Genomic DNA, 24532 nt, shown 5'->3' with positions numbered 1-24532 from the left:
GACTATTTATTACTAGGAAAATACAAAAAAGAAATCCAGGCCTAATGAGAAAAGGAATGATACAATTAACAAAAATAATGAAAAACAACATCAGCACATCATACATATGAAACATTAACATCAAACATAGAATTATCAGAATTCCTAGCCCAAAAGATGAACAAAAGATCCATCAGACTAATCAACATAACTAACAAACTATGTTAAGTTGAGCTCTACAAATTAAAATTTTACTAATGGAGACTATATTAAGTAACTAAGGTGATTATAAAATTATACTATTTTATCAAGCAAAAGACAAATTAGCAATAATGTTATAACTATGACATTATTAATATAAGAATTTTGTATCATTAACACAAATAAAAAAATGACTTTCTACAAAAATCACCTAAAGATATAATTCAGGAGTAATTCTCTGATTTTATTTACTTAATTATATCTTGATTACTACTTATTACTGAGAATAAGCTTCCAATACACTCCACAATGTAATTCAAATATTATGTTAATTCACCAAAATGTCTTTTATGTTTAGTTGTGTATATATTGGTCCATATATGACAGAAAAAGTTTGTATGCATTAATGAACCTACTCCTTTATTTTATTAATACTTTGCTATGTTCTATCAGAGAAAACATTAACGGGAATTTAATTGGTGATATGACAACTTTCAATGGTTTGGTTTCCTGCAACAGACTGCTATCCAGCCTTTGTTGTATTTGTATGTGACCAGGTGTTTGAATTTAGAAATTTGCAAGTGTGTCTGACTCATTTAAGAAGTTTAAATGACCCGTTTACTGCATGAATATGTGCTAATCTGATCAATCTTGCATTCTAAATGTACTACAACTAGGTGCATCATTCACAGTATAAAGGATACAGTGAGAGGAAAAGCATAACAATGTAATCTGCCACTGCTTTATGATGTATTTATAATGACACAGTTTTATGAACAGAACAGGCACAAGTATTTGTTCAGCAACACATGGAAAACAGAAAGGATTTTACTTAGAGATAAGTACATTTATAAAATAAACAGGCATTCACATTTGGATGAATATTTAATAACAATGCAAGTCGGAAAGGGGAGTGTAATTATGCCTTCAGACATGACTTGGATCTGTTACAGAACGCTAGATAAGCATCAGTCACAAACTATAGCCTTCTACCATGAATTAAGTGTTTGGACAAAGCAAAGCTAAAATGTGACACAGATAAGTGATTCCAAAGATATTTACCCTGCTAATGATTTTAGGATTTAATCCCCTGAAGTTTAATTACAGTCTGCAAATCTAACATTAATGAAAGGTAGCATCTCCTAGGGTGCCCATTCAGAATATTTTAATGCTCCATGAGAATCCATAGGATTAAAAGGTTGTTGGTATAAGCTCTGATCTCATTTGCTAAACCTATTAAAATCGGTAATTGCTTGATGCTGTTTTACTGTAACAGCATCAGGGTCAAGTAAAATGGGGATGTAAATGAGCCTTCTGCAATTCCACCAAAATAAAAGTCCTACGGTGGTCTTTGTTAAACTTAGGAACACATTCACTGTTTATACCAAGTACAACTTGTATAAATGTGTCATATCAGTTATGTCATGATATAGCAACTATGTTTTATTATGTTCTCTATGCAGGAAAACATCACAGAAGAATTACTTCCTCATTCTCAGCATCCAACATGACTTTACCGCTACTAAAAGAAAGAATCATTCTTCAACTACTCATAATGTCGTTTTCCTTTGTTATACGTAATAGTGAATAATGCACACATTGTCGTTATTTGTCCTGAGTGGCATGTAACACACCTGCAAGTCTGCTGTTGAATAAGAACATAGTGCTAACTTTCTTAGGCAACTCACTTCCCACCTTTAAATATGTTGTACATTTTATAGTAGTATTATATAAAGGCTGCCAAAACCTCCTATACTGATATGACTCTCACTTAAGAGTATGTTGAAAAACTGGCAAGCTTCAGCTATGCAGGGAACATACTGACAAATGCTTTCTAGTTTGCATACGGGCTCCACTAGACTTTAAAGGAAAGCAGCACAGATGACAGCTATCACTGTCCTGTGACTAAAATTGTTATTATGAGTGTGGCTTCTACTACTCAAACAAAACTAATAATTGCTAAGTATATATAATTAAAAATCTTCATTTCTGTGGGGAAAGGAAGTGCTCTTGATCCAGTGGCACAGGAAGAAGCTTTACAACAGAAGTTTTTAAAACTTCCTGTCAGATGCAGTGCAAGGAAGAAAGCCTTATACAATTTTATTTATTTTATTTTACATTTATTTTACATTTGTTGACCGGGCTAGTCTGGCTGGATAACAAGTCCATTTTCAGCAGAGGCCCGAGGAGAAAAGCTCCACTATCTACTAGTACATTTCATAAGAAATATATTTGCTCAAAAACAATACATTATTAAAACACTGTAAGAGAGATATTCAACAGTAATGTAACAGGTTTTGTAATAATAAAATAAGAAAGGTACTATTTTTCAATTTCAACAAATTTACAGAGAAAATATAGTACTTATAGTTCTAATAGTGGTAGGATCAGAAACAGGAGTTGGAGTGGAGAGGAAAGGAATAGAGGAGTAAGAGAGTAATAAATAAGGTAACTTAGTCAGGTGTACTGCAGGAACAGAGCCAGTGGTTTTGGAAGTACAGTTTAATTTTCTGTTTGAAAAGAGGCAAAGATGTAGTCAGAGTTATGTCACTAGGAAGAAGATTCCAGTTTCTACCTACTGTATTAGTGAAAAGACAGTCACCGGCAGCGTTGTTTGACTTAATTGCTTTGGCCATTAGTTTATGAGAAGAGCGTAGGGAGTTGAGATTGTTATAGGGGATTATCAGTTGAGAAAGTATTGGTGTGTGGTCAGGTTGATATAGTATACTATGAGCAATAGAGAGTTGAGGGATGAGCAAGTAGTTTTGGAATTCAAGCCAGCCTAGAAGTTTTAGGTTTAGACAATGGTGGGTTCTGAAGGGGTTACCAGTGGCAAAGCGGGCAATATTATTGTAGCAGGTTGTTAGTTTAGCTAGATTGCTTTTTCTAAGATTGGTATAAATAGAGGAGGCATATAAAAGTGAAGATAAGAGATGGGATTGGGCTATTTTGGTTCTAGTTGCTGGGGTTAGAAAAGGGTTAATTTTATATAGGGATCCTATTTTTCTGTTAACTAATTTGATGGTGTAATTAATGTGTTGATCGAAGGAGAGATTGTTGTCGATAGTTATACCTAGCAGTTTTGTAGTTGAGTCAGGTGAGATGATAGTGTTAGTGTTAGAGGAGATGGAGAAATGTAAAGGGGTGGTACGAGAGGTGGGGGTGAAAAGGAGAAGTTTAGTTTTTTTGGCATTAAGTAGGAGGAACCGTTTTGAGAACCATGTTTCAACAGTATTAAATATGTTTTGGGTAAGTGAGATCAGTTCTGTGGTGGAAGGAGCAGAACAGATAAGGGTCGAATCGTCTGCATATTGAATGCAAGTTGCTTGTGGGATAGCAGAATGAAGATCATTGATGAAAAGAGAGAAAAGAAGGGGACCAAGAATGGAGCCCTGAGGAACTCCGATGGAAATTGACAAAAGAGAAGAGATATGGTTTTCCCATATGACTGCTTGCTGCCTGTTGCTAAGATATGATATAAACCATTTAATAGCTAGGTTGTTGAGTGAGAGAGATTTAAGAATGTTAGTTAAAAGAGAGTTATACAAGCTATAACTATGTACAAAACTCTCAAATCCCAAAGCTGCTGACAAAAACATCTCAAGGTAAGTGTAAAGGTTTCTTACTGAAATCTCTTGTCAGATAACAGTAGCGACAAAAGTGAGCAACTCTTTTTTTTTTTGGATCTAGGGCAGTAATCCTATGTGCCAAAAAGGACAAAAAAGAGAAACAGCAACACAGACCCACACATTCCCCCATGCACCTCTCCTGTTACCACAAAATGAAGCAAATCGTGCAGTCACACAAATAAATCACACAAATCAATCACTGACTCTCTACCTCCAAATATGCAGTCAAAACCCCAAAACGAGAATAAATCAGTCAAGCATAACAAATCCAAGTACCTGTCCCATGAACTAACCACCTAATGAATGTCAATTAAATAAAAGTGTGAATACTGTGAACCAAAAACAATTCACTTGTGAGACTTAATTATGACCAAGGTAGAGGTGCATTTGTTACCTGCTAAAGTTAAATAAACCTTTGATTTATGCATTGTAAACAGTAACTATAAGTTAACTGTGAAAAATATTTTGTGAGTAAAACAGAGAATGAGATTGCTGCTTGAAAAGGCAAATAAAACTGAATTATTCACAGAAGACCAATTTTAGTTTTTGATGGTTAATATTATTTTAAGTGTCTTGACAAGAGGCCAGCTCTCATGTTTGTTACCTTAGTAGAGTAATCATTGTCAAATATAACTGACTTCTGTTTGTACTTCAAAGGGGCTTTCTGCCAAGCAGTTTTAAGTACTAAATTCCTTAACAATATAAGATAAGAATTTTATTACAATGGATCTTGGTGGTGATGAAGATGATGATGATGCTGGTTTGCCTAAAGCTCTGGGGCTCTCTTGATGCCACAAGACAGTCTCGTTTGTAAATTTAAAATCTCAGGAATCCAAGTGTTTAGCAAAGAAATTATATCCTAACCTTCAGTTTTCTCTGGAAGAACAAACATTCTAATGTTATACCTTCTTTCTCTGTTTTCCAGGTCATCTACCTTATTAAGAAGCCGCACATTCTGTTTCAGAAGAAAGTTTGTTTGGGATACTTCTTTTAGCCTTACATCTATGTTACTTAAGACAGTTTCCATATCAGAGATTTTAGTTTGTTGTTGTTGATGCAGTTCTTTGAAAACATATGTTTGTGTAAGACATCTCGCTCTTAAATTTTCTAACTTCTCTTGGAAACAGTCCATTTTTAATGATAATTCCGGTAGAGTAGATGTCATTAGTTGTAAGTCTTTCCTAAAGGATGTGTCAGAATGCTTACAGCTGTTCATCTTTATTTGTTGAAATAATCTCCAGTTAATAATGACAAGAAGATTTCTGAATATTTCCACCAAAGTTGAAAATAATGAAGCCAAGACTATTATTAATAACCTGTGAAAAAGAATTGTTTTAAAAAAAATTATATTCCTGTATTTAACTATAGTTATGCAGAGTTCTAAAATTTGCTGTCTTCACTTGCCCAACTTGGCTCCGCCCCTCATGTGCATGTGTGTTTGCATGTTCGTGAATGTGTGTGGGGAGTGAACATATGTGTGTATGCATGTATGTATGTATGCATATATATATATGTGTGTGTGTGTGTGTGTGTGTGTGTGTGTGTGTGTGTGTGTGTTTGTATGTGTGTGCGCGCGTGTGTGTGTTTATATGTATGGCTATGTCTGGGTGTGCATGTGTTTTTGTGTGCACTTGTGCCTATTCATGTGTGTGTGTGTGTGTGTGTGTGTGTGTGTGTGTGTGTGTGTGTGTGTGTGTGTGTGTGTGTGTGTGTGTATATATGTGTGTGTGTGTGTGTGTGTGTGTGTGTGTGTGTGTGTGTGTGTGTGTGTGTGTGTGTCTGTGTTTATGTGCACATGTGCATGCTGTGTGTGTGTGGTTGTGTGTGTGCATGTGTGTGAGTACTGTGGATACTGAAGAAAGGTGATACACAAACAGGCTGCAGAGGAATTGTAAGGGACACAGGAATCAAACAAAGCAGATGGGAATTATACATTTTCTGGTAAGGACACTATATAAAAAGACAGATGTAGAATCAGAAAGCAAGTAATGCTAATGCCCACAGTGGTTGAACTGTTCATAAATTCAAACTGAAAAAAAAAGAGAAAACAGTAAAAAAATGTATTGTAAAAAAGAATGAAATAGTCACAGTAAGGAAATTAAAAAACTCTGAAAAAGGAGATAGGAACACTGAGAAATTGGAGACTGGTGTGGAAGACATAGGCTAACCCAAAAAGGTAGACGAATGATGAAAGAAAAAGTGGGATTAACCTCCTCCATTATATCTTGAAGGCATACTAGATTTACTTCATCGAATGGTAAAGTCAACCCTGTTAAAAGCTGTAAGGAAGTCAAAGAAGTGCACTTCATTTAAATAGACTTCATATATTAGACCCCTGATGTGGAGTACCCCTGTAAGACTCTGAGTAGTAGTATAATAATGACATACTGTCTGTTCCACTGTGAAAAGGGGAACTGTCATCATAAATCAGCCAGTTGCACCACTGATATAAAACAGGTGCACTGCAAGTCGTCACAGCAAATAGAGATTTTTATCTTGTTATAATTACCAGTGTATGTAAACATGCCTCTTTCTTGCACAGTATGAATGCTTTTGCCACAGGTGTATTTGTTACAGACTGATAAGTTATATGTGCTGCAGAAACTGTGTCACTTGTATGCAGTGAGATGAAACATCTAGTAGAATGAAAGCCAGATCTGCATTGTCAGTTATCTTCTGAGGCATGTGGGATTAGGTATGTTGAAGAAGAATGATAAACGAATACTTTAGTTACCTGAAAATTAAAATCAGATTTTATATTAAAGTGGAGCATATTACCATCTTGTACTGTAAGAAAGGGAGAACAAATCAAGATAACCGGTGTTCTAAGCTAATAGAAATGCAAGATTCTACCAATGCCTGTTCATATGTTTACATGCATGTCTTTGTATCCAAACCCTATTTGTATCTTTGGATATATTATATCCATACCCACTCAGATGTTAAATACATGCCTTTCTACACAAACCCTTTTTGTATGTTTGGATATATATCCATACCCACTCATATGTTAAATACATGCCTTTCTACACAAACCCTTTTTGTATGTTTGGATATATATCCATACTCACTCACATGTTAAATACATGCCTTTCTACACAAACCCTATTTGTATGTTTGGATATATTATATCCATACCCACTCACATGTTAAATACATGCCTTTCTACACAAACACTTTTTGTATGTTTGGATATATATCCATACCCACTCACATGTTAAATACATGCCTTTCTACACAAACCCTTTTTGTATGTTTGGATATATATCCATACCCACTCACATGTTAAATACATGCCTTTCTACACAAACTCTTTTTGTATGTTTGGATATATATCCATACTCACTCACATGTTAAATACATGCCTTTCTACACAAACCCTATTTGTATGTTTGGATATATTATATCCATACCCACTCACATGTTAAATACATGCCTTTCTACACAAACCCTTTTTGTATGTTTGGATATATATCCATACCCACTCACATGTTAAATACATGCCTTTCTACACAAACCCTTTTTGTATGTTTGGATATATATCTATATCCACTCAGAAGTTAGAAATGAGGAGTCCACCTATACAAATAGGCCAGTCACAAGCAGAGTCTTTCAGGGATCATAGGTTCACAGGTTCACCGGTAGGTACTAGGCTATTGGCCCTAGGGCCTATATAAGCCTAGCCAAATGGTACCCTAGCTTTTGCTACCCAAGAAAATTATTTTCCTGTGCCCCTGTTAAGCAGAGCCACAGAAGTGATCCCCGGGGTGAATTTCCTATCTCCCATCCAAGCATCAAGATTTTTCTTGAAGAGTGCTAATGAGGAGCTTTGTTTGATATCAATAGGTAGTTTGTTCCAGAGTATGGGAAGTCTCTGGGATAGGAATCTATCCTTCCAGCATGTTCTGTTTATTGTGGTGCAAATTAGGAGCTATCAATGAATCCCAAACTGACACAAATGTTCTCCAGGAAAGGCTGATACAGACAAATAACTACTGTCAGAGCCATCAACTAAAACTAAATGCTAAGGATTGCATAATAGTATCTTTCAGGAAGTCACCCCTGGTAACTATCATATTGACAACACACTCCTAAGAGCTGACCCAGTAGTCAAGTACTTGGGGGCACACATAGTAATCTAGCCTTTGACTGTCACATGTCTACAGCAGTGATGAAATCATTCTATGTTGTACAACTTCTTAACAGAAGTATTGGATCTAGGTTGAAGGAAGTCATTGTTCCACTGTATTCAGCATTCATCAGACCAGTCACTGAGAACAATGCCCCCTTTGGTATGTAACTAACCTGGCACATCCAACAAATGGAATGTCCACAAAGGTTCCTCACTAAAAGAATACAGTAAGTAATATGTCCTATGCAGACTGCCTGAGGGCTCTATCCCTGTATTCTGTCTCCTACAGGCTGTTGAAGGGAGATCTATGCCTAGCATACAAGGCATTGCCAGACCCCACTCTGATGGACCTCCTGCATATCCGCAGAACAAACAGCACCACAATTACACATTCTAAAAATGTAAACGTTACTTGGGATATAAATGGGACATGCTGGAGAGACAGGTATGTATCCCAGAGATTACACCATGCATGTGTAGAAGAGTTCCTCCCTAACTCAGTTCAAGACTAACTTGGACAACTGGATGGGGAACAAGGAATTCATCACTGGTTTGGCAACTATGTCTATAATGGACATAGGCAGCCTGTAAATGGTTAGTCTACCAGGCCCCTGTTTATAAATGTGTCATCTTCCAAACCCTTGCTTATACTTATCAAGGATACCAGAACTTGTCAGAGACTTGGGATGCATCACTAGACTTAAAAAGACCCTTGTGGTTGTTAGCCTAGTAAACAGCTATGAACCTATGTCTTTGTACCCAAACACTGTTTGTATGTCTGGATATAAATATATCTATATCCAGTGACTTATTAAATACATGACTTTGTAGTCATTCCCTGTTTGGATGTTTGGATCTGTATATAGGTATACATGTGTATAGGGGTATGCTTATACGTATATATTTTTTTCCATTTTATTGCTACAATTCTCCATACTTCTATAACTTTATACATTCTCATTGAACCTTTCCTTTTAAATTCTGTATTTCTTATCTCTTAAGCTTTGTCATTATTGGTACTTATAATTTCTTTTTTGTAAAGTCTTAAAAGCTACTTTTAGCAAACTCTGTACATTGTCAATTAACAGTATTATTGTTTGCAAGTAAGTGTTTTCAACACTATATCCTCTTTTATTGTTGTATTTTTTTGTACAAATTATTTATTCTTTTTGTAAACCTACTATGTACAGTTGTGGAGTTTTTCGCCCCGGCCTATGCTGAAAAAGGGCTGTAGCTCAATCTGACTTTCCTGGTTACAAATGTCAAATATATATACATACACTTATATCCACTGCCATGTTAAATCCATGTCTTTGTACCCAAATCCTATTTAAATGCATAACTATATGCACTCACATGCTCAATACATGCCTTTGTACTTATGCACATTTGACCTTATTGCCTTAAAGTGGAAAATGGGACTGAAAAATCAGGAATAACACATTTAAAATATAAATAGCACTAAAGCCTTCTTTGAGACTGAGGCGGGAGAAATTAGCAGATGACTTTTTTTTCTTAATAGTGTCAGCACACAAAAGTCGACACAACTGTTTTCAAATTGCAAATTATTAAGAGTAACATTATGCCTCTCCATTGTAACTCCTAATAAAGGCATAGCAAGTGGAGAATAGTTATGTCTGTCTGTGACTCAAACTTCCTTTTGTAGTCCAGAGACAAAGCTGTATGTCAGTACATTTATTGTATCATTTATTTATACTTATAGTTCATTTGTTGATACTACTGAAAGTTGCAAACTCCTTTCTGAAATATAATTCCTTCTGATATCTGTCTTCTTGTAACATTTCTGTTCTAAATAACATGACTATAAGCAACTCCAGAAGCTGATGTGCAAGTCAATTCACAGTTTGAAAAGAGTGGCTTAAATGGTCACCACTTCATTTTTAAATGTTATCATTACCCTTACAATTAATGCTACCTTGCTCAGAGATGGATAATACTTCATTATTAGTTACTTACCTTTTCAACATTTCTAAGTTTCAGAAAGTTCAAATGCAACATGACTAAGATATCTGTGACTTCATAAGTGAGATATCAAAGTGACATGTCCTGCAAAGATATTATGTGAGCTGAATGCAATTACAAATTTGCAGAGCAAATGGAAATAAATAATAAAAGTACCTGATAACCACTGCGCCAAAATATGCTGACTGCCAGCTCTCCTTTATTTTTTGTGTCCGCAGCGGCTCCAGAAATATTCCAAACAGGGCTTCCCTGAGAGACATTATTTTCTTTCACATAAATATTAATTGATCCTGGATTTGCTCCTTCTCTGGCAAACACATAGTATTTAAAGCTGACACAGTGGGTGTCGTTTTCTTTCAACTGAGGCATTAAAAGGCGAGCACGCTGCCCAGAGTATCTCCCAGAAGTGTTTGCCACTATGAAGGTCCCTGCCAAAAAGATAAGAAAACAGAAATGTAATTGATATAGGAATTTATTACGACATTATAATGCAATGAAGATCAAATTTAATTTTAAAAGGAGCAAAATTTTATCAGGTTGAATATGTCACTGGCACAATGCTTTGATGCATTATAGTGCTGCTAAATATTCCACAGATATTTTAGGTACAGTTTAAATGCTTTAAAAACATATTTTATGCTTGTATTTACAGATTTACAGACATTTTTGATAATTTACAGACATTTTTGATAATCAATGTTTCATGTGGTTGAAAACATGGTTAGTTTATCCACATATCAAAACTTCCCATGCAGTCAATGAGCAACAGTGACAAATAAATGCACAAAGTTGTATGGCCTATGGGCTCAAGCTGGGATGTATGTACTCACATCCTTCATGGACTAGTAAGTCATAAATATTTTGTGGCCGGTCACTGCACTATAATGAGAGGTCAGTGAGGCATTATCATTCATAAACATCACAGAAAGCTGGCCACTGTAATGTGCTTTGCAAAATAAAGGATTTATGTCTTACTGTCTTCTGTAAGGAGTTACCACACAAAGGACTATAAAAGAGCATTATACTCTGTTGTACAACCACTTCTAACTCATGGAAAGACAAGCTGCCTAAAGTAGCTCCAGTTAAAGCACAAACAGCATGAAGAAAGACCCGCTCTGCCATCCATTATAAATGGTGAGCTTAAACTGTTCGTTTTTTTGACTGCCTTTGAGTTTAGTGCAGTTTGTCTAATCACTTTTGTGTAATCCCTTAGCACAATAAATTTAGTAAATGCACGGTATATAAAGACATCTTAGTATGAACAAAAGCCTTTGTGTGTCCACTGTAAAGAATGTGAAACATCTATCCAAGTAGATGTTCTTTCCTGGCATGCCAAAAGCCTTTCCAGTGTGAATACTTTCTGGTTTGATGCACTTATTCCTGCAATAATTCCCTGAAGGCTAATAAAGGCCATAACAATGAAAAACACAACAGTTCTGAAGCATTTATTTATTATTTATTTGTCTTTGTTTACTGGGAAAGTTCGAATGTGTGATACCCATTTTCGGTGGAGACCCAGGGGAAACGTTCCATTTGCTTACATCGCATTATACTAAGGTCCAGTCAAACACAAAGTAGTTGCATTTCTGTTTACCTCATTAAAACTCATCTGTAACTTTAACTGGCTTCAGAGTCAGGAAATGTAGTGTTGTCCAAGTCATCAGGTCCCCATATCTTTGGATTCGACAAAATGCAGGTTTCTGAATCCTCATTCAGAATTGTTATTAGCAACAGTCTCTTATTTACTGTGGGTAAGTGAAATTATTGTAATTATTGCCTGTCCTTCTGTTTAGCTATACCTGATGGTATGCATGGATCCTGAAAGAATGTGTAGAACTCCATGCTTATTTTCTGGAGTTCACTGAATTCTCCTGATTAAAGAAGTATCCCTGGTGTCTAGTGTCCTCCATGACTAATATAAGATTAAAGACATATCCCTGGTGTCTAGTGCCCCCTCCAACAAATGTACAATTAAAGAAGTATCTCTGGTGTCTAGTGTCACAAATGAGTGACATCATATTAAAGGCATATGCCTGGTGATTAGTGACCCCCCCCACACACACACACCCTATAACCTCACTCACTAATCCTGCTACTGTGTTCATCTGGACAGACACACACAGTCAAATATACGCTCATACATGCAGGGAAACACACACACACACACACACACACACACACACACACACACACACACACACACACACACACACGCACACACGCACACACGCACACGCACGCACATGCACGCACATGCACACTTTGCACACATGCACACATTCACTCATTTATTACACACACACACACACACACACACACACACACACACACACACACACACACCCCAATGTACCATCTTCATTACCCCGTAGAGACACACTCACACATACACTAACTTATGCAGCGCCCTCATATATACTCCCACATCCACCCCCTAACAGTACCTGACCATTAAACTCCCCATCATTTGTCTCTATTGTCATGGGTGAAACCAGCCTTTTGGACATGTTCATTACCACGAGTGGCCAGGAGCATCTTTACTAACTTATGCATTCAACAGATTTTCTAACTTATGCATTCAACAGATTCTCTGAATCTCTCAGCTGCATAAATGGAACCATTACTCTGCTTACTTAATCGACTAAGACTTTGTTACAGCTTAACGTCAAGAAATCAACCTTTTTAAAGACGTTATCTACTTTTTGTGAATGATTTAAAATGGTACAGTTTGTCAGATGAGGATCTGTAAGCATAACTATGAATAGTTAAAACCTACTCAGATAATATTAGAAAGATATTTGGTCTTGATAAATGTGCAAAAGCAACATTTATAAAAGAAAAGCTGCAGCAGCCAAGAACATATCAACCTGGTGCAGAGGAACATGATACAAATGGACTTGAGCAGGAGGGGGTGAATAAATACTTGGGAACGGATGAAGACGGCAATAAAACATGTACAAATGAGATTAAAGTTCAGTAATGAATACTTCTGGAGATTAAAGCTAATATTGAAAACTACCTTGGCATTTAGGAATAGAATCTAAGCTATAGATCAATTTGCTCTTCCTGTTCTAGCTTACAGATTTGGTGTGATTGATCAGTCCCAAATAGCACTGAATCAGTTGGACAAGAAAACATAAGAATGTTTTGTGCTTATTAAATGTTACATAAAACTCTAGTGCAATGACAAGATTAAATATCCCTTGGTCTGAAGGAGGTACGGGTATCCTCAAAACATATTTCCTGTATAGCTCTGCAATATTTGGACTGCAGATATATTTGCTGATCTCATCAGATCCAAACATGGAAAAAGTTCTAAATCATGAAGAAAGGTCTGAAAATACTTCTTTATTTATTTATTTATTAATTGACATTTGATTACTAGGAAACTCTGAGTGGGTAGCAGCCCATTTTCAGCAGAGGGCTAGGGGGAAAAGCTCCAAAGTATTATAAAACATTTTAAAAACAAAAATGATATGCTCTTTAAAAATAATACAGAAAACCACTACAGTTTAAATAATTATAACAAATTAAACATAATATGAAAACACTGGTTAAGAATAAATACAAGTTTTTTGTAACAATGATTTAATAGTTAGAGAAATTTTAGCCAGTTTGTAGACAGAGTAAAGGTAGATTAGTCATGCTGCTAAATGCTAGGAGTCTAAACATGAAACTGCACTCATTGCAAGCATTCTTAACCATGGAAAATGCTGACATCTGCACAGAAACTTAGTTCAAAGCTGCAGAAAGCACCCCACCCTTACCTGGTTACTCATCCTATCATACATTCAGACCCCAAACTGTGGGCAGCAAAGCCAGAGGAGGAGGAGTTTCAATATACATTAAAGACACACACCTCCAGGCTGGTCAAACAGTATGACACACAGGAGACACTCCAGGTGCAGTTAACCATTAACAAGACCCCTGTACAAATCATAGCTAGCTACCGGCCCTCAAATCTGACTCAAGATGACAAAACCACCTATCTAGACCTCTTCGAATCTATCAAGATTAAACACTTTACCCTGATCCTTGGCAACTTTAACTATCCAAACATAGACTCAAAGTACTACTCATGCCAGAACACAAATGCCCAGAGATTCTGCGATTTTGTCAATGCAAATGCTTTAGAATACCTAGTCAATACACCCACAAGAAGTGATAATATCTTGGACTTGGTATTAACCAACATGAGTAACCACTGCAGCATCCCTGCAGAATCATCCTCCCTTGTAAGATCCAACCATAAAGTGGTCACTTTCAAAGTCACCATCTCCCCTGACCACCCCCTAGGGTCAAACAAAAAAAACTTCTCTAAAGCTGACTACAGCCCCTGAGGGATGGTATAAACAGCTTCATAGCCCCCTCCCCCTCTAGGAACTGGCATCAGTATCCAAAACTATACCAAATTACTATACGAACACTTATATCGATGCATGGAATCAAGAATAACTGACCGGACTAAGTCATCCTCCGCGAGGAAGCGTAAACCTGTCTGGTGGACATCTGTAATAAATACACTCTATAACAAAAAAAAGAAATTGATGTCCAAGATCAAGAAGGAGCAGGTGCCCAATTGGAAGCAATCCCTCCTTAGTCTAAACAAGCAAATAAGAGCACTAGTGGAATCCTTCAAAGCAAACTTTGAGTCCAAATTGGCAACATCTACTAGAGACAGTCATAAGGCCCTCTTCACATATGTCCGTAATCTCAAAGGTAGCACCCAGATATGTTTAGAACTGGTGGTCAAGGATGCCACATATACAAATGCTGTAGATATAGCAAACTTGCTGGCTGACAAAGTCAGTGAAAATTTCACAACTCTGTCCCCCCATCAATAAATCATGACATTCCCAGTACCTGCCTCCTTCCCCTTATATCTAGGGAACAGGTCATCACTGCTCTCTCAAAGGCAAAAAACACAGCCTCCATGGGACCTAATAACATCCCATACTGCATCCTACATGCACTCAGGGAGGAACTTGTAGCAACATTAGGCGCCCTATTCAACCAAAGCCTGAGTACAGGCTTTGTCCCAGCTGAGTGGAGGACAGTCACTGCCATCCTTTTACACAAAGGTGAACCATCCACCGACCTGGGAAATTATAGACCCATCAACCTAACTAGCCTGATCTGCAAGGCCATGGAATGGATTATCATGGACCTCATTAACAAGGACAGTGGCAACCTCCAAACACTCGATCCCATACAGTTTGGCTTTGTCAAGGGGAGGTCACGTCTTTCAAATTTGGTTGACTTTTTTGAGACAGTGACCAAAGCCATGGATGAAGGGAAGGCAGAGCAAACCACCTACTTTGACCTGGCCAAAGCTTTTGACACTATTCCCCACTCAGGCATAATAGATAAACTCTCTCAACTAGGCATCAATCCATACGTTACCAGATGGGTAGCTAACTGGCTAACTGATAGAACCCACCTAGTCAAAATAGGGGAAGCCACCTCAAGCAGTAGACCAGTATCGATTGGCATACACCGGGTTCGGTCTTGGGGCCTCTGTTATTTGGGATATACTTTACTAAGGTGCAGGCCAAAACCAGTGGGATATGGCTGACCAAGTTTGCAGATGACTGGAAGCTGGGTGCTGTCATCAATTCCCCTGGTGATGTGTGGTGATGTGGACATCCTCCAAGAGGGTCTCACCCAAACAAATGACTGGTGCCAGAAACATGGCCTGAAGCTAAATACAAAAAAAATGCATCATCATCCCCTTTGGGGAGAGTGACGTACGCACAAATTATCACATTAATAACAATGTCCTAAGCATGCAATCAGTCATGAGGGATTCGGGCACCCAGACTGATAGCAACCTAATTTTTGACCACCATGTTGTTTCCACCTCATATGTAAGGGTATCTCATCCAGGGATAAGGAGGTCATAATATCCCCTGTATTCTTCCCTTATAAGGCCCATTATTGAGTACAATGCCCCATTCGGCATGTACCTCACAAAGCACATGCAGCAGCTGGAGAGACCACAGAGGTTCCTCACCAGGAGAATCCAAGGCCTCAAAAATCTTCCATACACAGATAGGCTAAAAGCCCTAGCCCTCTACTCTGTTTCATTCAGACTCCTCAGAGGTGACCTCTGTCTGGGATACAAGACGATCCTGGACCCCGCCCTGATGGGACTGCTGCATATCCGCAAGTCAAGTTCCACTCGAGTAACCCGCACACGAGGCTTCAACCTGGTCTGTGATATTAATAAGACTCATTGGTGGGACAGATTAGTGTCCCAGCGACTCCCCCATCTGTGGAATAGACTCCCTCTTCACATCAAGCAGAGTACCTCTTTACCCCTTTTTAAGCACAACCTGGATAACTGGATGGGAAATAGAAAATACATCCCTGGGATTCCACCCGTGTCCCTGCTGGACAGGGGCATCAGGTGCTGATTTGTCTATGCATGGGCTAAACTCTTGGCTAGACTTATAAGGGCCTCAGGGCCAATAGCCTAGTAACTTCCTATGATTCTATGAATACAAACAGGAAGTGCAACACAAAGTGGAGAAAAGCAGGCTTATGGCATGTGTATTTATTTATCAGGAAAGTCCAACTTGGAACAAAGCCAGCATTCGGTGGAGGCCCAGAGAGAAACACTCCAGGCACATGTCTTTGTAATGTGAGAGGAAACCCACACGAATGCAGGGAGGATATATAGAAGGCACTCCAGCTGAGAATCGAACCAGAGAACCTCATGCTGTGAAGTGACAATGCTACCACTGCACTACTGCACCATCCGTTTTTAGAGAGAAAGTCAGGGGAGAGAAATTGATAAAAGTAAGGAAGTGACTGAATAAAGTTGAGTAAGGAGATGTAAGGTATGAATAAATATTTGTCTGCATTTAAGGATAAAGATTATCATGGTGTTGAGCAAGAACAAAGCCAGCATTTGGCTAGGAAGTATTTCAAAATAGTTTAAAGGATGGGAGGGTACTGACTTGATGGATACAGATAAGGAGCTACAATCCTTAGCAACATGGTATGGGTATGGACAATGCCCAGAATATTTGATAGGTTTGTGGACAGGCACTTGTTTTTGCTCACTGGATTGTAATGACAGACCGGGAACATAGTTGTGTAGAATGTTATTTAGTGCTGGACAAGCAGATGGATTCTGGATAATTTATAGGTGATAAGAAGCTGTGTAGATGTCATTTGATGGGGCATTTCTAACAGATTTAGGCTTTTTAGCACTATACAGTGGTGTGTTCTGAAAGGGGTACTTCCTGCAAATTTAGCAACGTTATTATAATTTTGTACAACTTTTGATTTTTGTGATGTCTGAAGGTTAGTAGGGATAAGAACATCATAAAAAACTGTGGGGATGAGATAAATAGTGGGAAGTGAAGGTTTAGTTGTGTCAGTGAGAAGGTTTTTGGCTCTATAAAGCATCCCTAGTTTTTGAAAAGTTCTTCTTATCCAAATTTGTATTGCAGGTTGAATTTAAGACTATCATCCACCATCATCCCTAATACTATGGTGTGAAAAGTGACTTCAGTGTTTGTATTATCAAGTGAGAGGACTTTAAATTCTGTTTTTTCATGGGAGAAGGATTTTGGGGAAAAAAGCAGTAACATTTTTTTTTGTTAGGATTCAGTATGACTTGTGGGTTACAAAGCCATGTTTCAGTTGCTGTTAAAGCGTCCTGAGTAATTTTTTTGGAGATGTGCAAGGTTGTTCATATGTTCATAGGCGTTTACTAAGCTAATGACCACAAGGCCCTTTAACCTAGCCACGCATCTCAAAACTCTGACAAGTTCTGATACTCTTGAGATATGCAAAAAGGGGCTTGGGAGATGAAACATTTACAAGCTAGGGCCTGGGAGATGAACCATTTACAGATTGCCTGTGTCCTTTGGGGATAGAGGTGCCAAACTAGGGATGAATTTCCTGTTCCCCATCCAACTGTCCAAGATGCACTTGAACTTGATTAGGGAGGAATTCTGCTTCACAAGGATGGGTAGCGTGTTCCAGAGATGGGATAATCTCTGGGATACATACCTGTCTCTCCAGCAGGTCCTATTTATATCATAGGCAAGGTTCAAGTCCTTAGAATGGATAATTCTGGTGCTGTTTGTTTTGCGGATATGCAGGAGGTCCATCAGAGGCGAGGTCTGACAATACCCTGTATGTCAGGCATAGATCTCCCTCAAAAGCCTGTAGGAGACAAAATGCAGGGATAGAGCCTTGAGGAAGTCTGCATAGGACATTTTACTTATGCCCTGCATTCTTTTAGTGAGGAACCTCTGTAGACGTTCAAACTGTTGGATATGCCTGGTTAGGTACATACCAAAGGGGGCATTGTACTCAATGATAGATCTGATGAATGCCAAATACATTGGAACAATGACTTCCTTGGACCTAGATGCCTTTGTTTATAAGTTGCACAAAGACATGTTGAAGGTCAAAATCAACATTACGTTCTATGTGTGTTCCTAAGTCCTGACTACAGGGTCATCTCTAAACAGTGTGTTGTCAATATAATAGTTACCAGGGGTGGATGACTTCCCAAAGGATACTATTATGCATTACTTGGTATTTAGTTTTAGTCCATGGCTCTGACACCAGTTGTTTGTCTGTGTCAGCCCCTCCTGGAGAACATTTGTGTCAGTGTGTGATTCACTGACAGCTCCGAATTTGCAATCATCTGCAAATTTAGTCCACCAGAGACCAATGATATTGGCCTTGCCTTCTGAGAAGTAAATGCCAAAAAGGAGCAGTCCAAGGACTGATCCCTGTGGGACTCCACTTGTGAGTGGCCTCTTTGTAGAGATGGACTCCCCAATTCTATGTTCTTGGGTCCTGTCTGTGAGCCAGTTGGCTATTCACCAGGTGACATACGAGATTGTACATAACCTCTTGAATTTGTCAACAATGCCTGAGTGGGGTATTGTGTCAAATGCCTTGGCCAGGTCAAGGTAGGTAGTATGAACCATTTTGCCCTCATCCACTGCTTTTGATGACCTTCTCAAATAAGTTCACGAGGTTGAGTAGGCATGATCCGCCCTCGACGAAACCAGACTGGGTTGGGTCCAGTGACTGGAGGTTTACTATAAATCTATTGATCATTTCCATGATAATTCTTTCCATGGCTTTACATTTAAGACTATACATGGATGGTGCAGTGGTGCAATGGTAACATTGTCGCCTCACAGCAAGAGGCTCTCCAGTTTGATTCTCGGTTGGGGTTCCTTCTGTGCAGAGTCTGCATGTCCTCCCTATGTGTAGGTTTCCTCTGGGTGCTCTGGTTTCCTCCCACGTTACAAAGACATGCATCTGGAGCATTTCTCCCCAGGTCTCTGCTGAAAATTGGCATTGTTCCAAGTTGGACTTTCCTGGTAAATTAATAATGTTGCTGTTCTCCATTCATGAGGCATGAAACCTGTTTGAAGGCTATAGTTAAATAGGAATTCCAGAGGCCATGATAGGTCATATTTCATGCTATTTAGAATGCATCATGAGATATTGTCTGGGCTCATTGATGCAGTGTTTTTAGCCTTAGACAGAGCATTAAAGATCTGATCCCTACTGATAGCAGTGGTAGTTATATTTGATGGTATTTCCAGAGGGAAGGTGGAGGGATTGAGAAGGGCAAAGTTGGAGCTAAATTTATTGGCCAGTAGGTTTGCTATTTCTTCTGGCTCAGTATAGGTGGCTCCATTTACAATGAGCTCTGCACACAGTTGTGTATTGCCTTTGAAGTTGCGAACATAGCTAAAGAATATCTTCTGGTTGTCCTTGGCCTGGGAGGTCAAATTCACCTCAAATTTGGCTTTGGTAGACTTTATTTGCCCTCTTTGATGTTTGTTTAGTTTGATGAGAGTGCTTTTATCCTACTGGGTGCTGCACCTCCTAATTTTTGCCATGATTTTCTTCCTCCTGTTATACAGCCTATTGATTTTGTGACTCCACTAGGGTGGTTCGTTTTTTGGGTCAGTTCTGTACTTTTTCCTGTTGGATACAGCTGCCTCTATGCAGCTATTTACATGCTTGTACAAGGTTTCTGTGGACAGTTCTGCATGGGCAGCAGTGTTCTCAGGGTTTATGGAGGCTTGAAATCTTGCCAGCTTATCACTTAATAGCAGGAGGTTAGCCTTAGAGTAGTTCCAGAATATTCCAGGTTTAGCTGGGGGGGGGGGTCCAGGTTTTTTTTTTTACTTCAAAGGAGACCATTTTGTGGTCTGACCTTATCAAGGAAGGCATTTCAGTAATGGGGTGTGCAGCATTCTCCCATATTAGTGAGGACCAGATCCAGTAAAGCCATGCCCCTGGTTGGTGTACTGACTATTTGGTTCAGGGAGTTTGTGTATACAAAATCTAAGAATCTCTGTGCCTGTACGTTTGGTTTCATATAGGATTCTCAGTTGATGGTGGGGTAATTAAAGTGGCCCATGAATATGGTATTGGATTGGATGGTTAGTGTTCCTAATAAGTTTAAATACATGGTGTATGTTGCATGGGTCACAGATGGGGACTTACAGCTAGCAATGAAGTGATATTGAATTTTGCCTATGGTGATTTGAACATGGAACAGCTCAGGTGCATTGTCCTGTTTGACCAGCCTTGAGGTATATTTATTTTTGATGTAAATAGAGACACCTCCACCTTTAGTCCCGGTCTGTGTAATAGCTGGTCTAAATGTGTGGAAGGCATTATAGCTTTGCACTGTTGGTGTGCTCTCCATGGCTTTAAACCATGTCTCAGTAACTGCACAGATGTCAGCATTCTCTAGGGCAAAGAGAACTTCTAGGGAGTGAAGTTATCAGATGTGCATATGAGTGTGGAATCACGTGTGCATTGTATTAGGGTGGCTGTTGTGTATAAGTATGGTGAGTGTTGGTGAGAATGTTAAACAAGAACGGACCAAGGATAAAGCCTTGTGGTACACTGGTGGTGACTGGGAGGTATGGAGAAAGAGTGGCGAATCATTTTACTGACTGATACCTACTGGACAGCTAGCTTTTGAACCATAAAAGGGTGGGCTGAGAGAAACTAATGAAAACATTTGAAGTAAAAGCGGATGCAGTGATTTGTGGCTGCTGGACAGGGTTAGGATACGATGTTGGGGAATTCTTGGTTAGAGATGGTATACTATCTATGAATGAAGAAGAGTTGAATTGTATTGCGGTTTCGAGTTGAATTGTATTGCGGTTTCGAGTTGAATTTATGGTCATAGTATAAGATTTCTTTAATGACTGCCCAGAATTTGTTAGGGTTGTGTTTACTATTGTTCTGAACGTTATAAAGCTTACATTATCAGAAATATTTTGGAAAGACGTGGGAATAGAAATCAAACCAGTAGTACAAGACAATCAGACAGTAACTGAAAATATAAAAACACCAGAAAGAATATAAACAAAAGAAACAGAAGAAAAGACAAAAGAAAAGCAAAGAAAACTGGAAAGTCCACTAATATACCGTCAAGTATGGAAACACCTACAGCATCAGCATGTTGACAAAGATTCGATGCAGGAATGGTGACGGAGAGGCAACTTTAAACTGAAATATAATAATGGCAACTGAAGATAGCAGGCAACATATGCATTGGTTTGTGAAGTCTATTGAAAAAGAGGGTGAGCAGTCAAATAGGGACTCTGTAAAACAGAACTGGAAACACATACATGCGATTGCTGGCAGTAGCTCTCTCATGGCTGAAGGCCTGCATAACGAAAGGCACAGTAATGTGGCATCGCTACTGCATCAGAGATTGTGCAAACATTATAAATTAAAGTAGCTGAGAAGCCTTGGAAACATGAATCAGAAAACTTTTATCGACAATGGTGAAGTTCAGATCACATGGGGTCACTTGATATTAACAGTTAAGAAAATAAATGCAAAAAAATCAGGCATTTTAGTCCAAGAACAAAAGGCAGAAGTAACATTACTAATTGAAATAACTACAACCAGTGATTATAGTGTCTAAAGTATCAAGAGACACAAAGTTATAAAATATCAGAAATTGCAAGCCAAAACTACAGCAATGTAGAAAAAAAGATACCTAGACAGTTCCAGTAATATTAAGAGCAACAGGACTAATAAAAATAATTTTAAGCATACTTAAATATGTTACCGAAACATGTAACCTTGCATGAACTGCAGAAGGAAGGAATTCTGGGTACATAGTATATGCTGAGAAGAGCACTCTTGGAAAACATGAAAAAAATGAAATAATACTAATTTTATAAATTTTAATCTTACCCTGACTCAGGAATGGGATTCATTTCTGTCATAGTGTTAGAAACACAAAACATTTGGAGAAACTAAGAAAGGCATACAAAATTCCCCAACTTCAATAACAGAATGAGGAACTTAATACCTCATTGTATTCAAGCATCTAATAGCATGCTTTTTAACAAATGTCACCGCTCTAGCTCTGAAATAGAGTAGAATGCACTGCTGTAAGTTCTCAAGGTTAGGACCACCCCTGATCCAGTCATTACCTCTACACATTTCAGATGAGCAACTGAATTTAATTCCCGTTTCTGCTAATCCTCACATGTTTATTTGACTTTCAGCTTTTAAGTATATTGTGAAATGCTGTTGCTTTCCTGTTGTGATATAATATAGCTTTATTATACTTTTTAACATTTTGTGTACAGACTGAAAGCATATACAGTAGTATATGATCTATTTTACCTTATTAGGAGAACAAAATGTTAAACAATAAAACTCACGAATAGATCTGGCCATACTAATCTGTTTGAGAATTAAAAGCAATGTGTTTCATGGACTTTATCTTGAAAGTGCTTTACCTTCGCATTTTTAAATTTTGAAGTATATAACAAAGTGTGCAAATTCTTTTAAAATGCCACAATCTAATTTTTATGAGGAAAAATTGCAGAGTATTTAATTTTATTCTGGGTCTTAAATATGCAATACTATTGCTGAGAATAGAAAAATGATCAAACTGTTGACCCCAGCATAAGGCACTAAAGGAAAGCACTGCTAATCCTTAGCAGTTACTAATACTTGTAGAAGTAGCAACGAATGTGCACCCTTTCTAATGAGCTACTTTAGCTGTGCTTGGAAAGGCACTGAGGTGAAAATGTGACTTCATTCTAAATAGAGAATTTTGCAAAGCTGCTTGAAGGAATCAATAATTCACACATTTTCTTCCTCTTCGTTTGATGTGCAAGTAGGTATGCATAATCCATTTCCTTGTCAGAACGCTGAACATCAGACATAGCTCTGTATGCAGATGGTGACATCACATAACTTATTTAATCAGTCCAATGAGGAGAACTGTAAAAGGATGTCACCTGCTAAAGCAAAATGATTAAAATATGCTTGGAAGAGCATTGATTCCTGAACACTTAAATTACTTTCACGTTTATAAATACTGTACTTTATTTGAAAAATAGTTAATGATTTTTTTTTTTATTTAAAAGCAATCTTCTGTCCTTCTGTTACTGTTTTTGCTGCATTATATCATATTCTCTCACTGTAGCACAAATCTTTTGTACCACGGGTACCCCAGCAGACCACGGAGCTGATTTAGCTTACCACATCATCCACAAATTCTCTGTTAACAAAGTAATTCAAATTTTCAGAAAGAAATATCAATGCCAGGTAACAAGAAAGAAGGAACTGAGACAAACAGCTGCGGTCACTTCAGAACTATAGGAGATAGCAGTATATTAGGTAAGACGAGGGAAGAGCCTAGAACTTCTGAAGAATGTTGGACTCTTGCTTAGAGTGCTGCAAATAAGAAACAAAAGGAAAGCCTAATGTAAGACCCACAATAAAACATAAACAAGAAAACCAAATTTGGCAGGAATAACATACTGATCATGGACAGATACAGTCAGGGAGCTTCTCAGTATGTAGCAATCAAAGGATGTACAAATGAAAAATTAAAAAAAATATATATTTCAAATGTGTTTCATTAAAAGTTGAAATAAGGCCATCCTCCATGCAACTGTGGAAAAGGTGAACTCGGATCTATATCTATGATCGAAGTTCCAAAACTTTGAATCATTTAATGGCCGAAGTCTTGGAACTTTGAACACACATAAAAAAAAATGTAAAAACAGTTAAAAAAAATGCTCTATGCAGGGGAGCAAGCCTCCCTGCACCCCCACACCCCACGCTACTTAAATCTCCCAATTTTGAGATTGCACTACAGTGCAGTAAACGGAAATATTTCCTTTACGCACTCTATGGCAATCTCCGTTATATGCTTCGATCATTAAAGTTCGTTCTTTAATGATTCAAAGTTGTAAGACTTTGATCATATGATAGGAACCTGGTGAAAACCTTCATATTGCTCAAGGAATCTCACTTCGCAGGATTCAATAACACCTGCACTAAGTGTACACTGTTCTGAGTGAAGAGACAACACAGACATAACTCACACCTTCTTCCTCCTAATTTTAGTTTTCCCACTGATAGTCTTGCAGCTTTAAATATTGACAGGGATTCATAAAGGTTACCACAAAGTGTACACTACATGTATACTTAGTGTCATTTTTCTGAGTGACTAGAAAGCACAAAAAAAAGTGATAAGAATGTTCCGGAATTCATATCGTGTACACTTAGTGTAGGCTTTACTGAATCTTTCCCACTTTGTTTTCACTTGGTTTGT

At 38.1% G+C, this 24532-nt stretch overlaps 1 protein-coding gene across 8 annotated transcripts in view; it reads right to left on the bottom strand.

Annotated features, from left to right (window-relative positions):
• Window positions 1-24532, bottom strand: part of PTPRM (protein tyrosine phosphatase receptor type M) — a 4358319-nt gene that overhangs the window by 3199284 nt on the left and 1134503 nt on the right. For all 8 annotated transcript variants that reach the window (XM_044066519.1, XM_044066517.1, XM_044066518.1 and 5 more), the window contains exon 3: window positions 10081-10352. In XM_044066519.1, the coding sequence (XP_043922454.1) occupies window positions 10081-10352 (272 nt within the window). The remainder of the gene's footprint in view (window positions 1-10080; window positions 10353-24532) is intronic.

The sequence above is a fragment of the Protopterus annectens genome, chromosome 3.part1 (assembly GCF_019279795.1).
Source record: "Protopterus annectens isolate FY-2018-M chromosome 3.part1, PAN1.0, whole genome shotgun sequence".
NCBI classification, from domain to species: Eukaryota; Metazoa; Chordata; order Ceratodontiformes; family Protopteridae; genus Protopterus; species Protopterus annectens.
The sequence above is the reverse complement of the archived record's forward strand: the minus strand, read 5'-3'. Positions and strand labels throughout refer to the sequence as shown.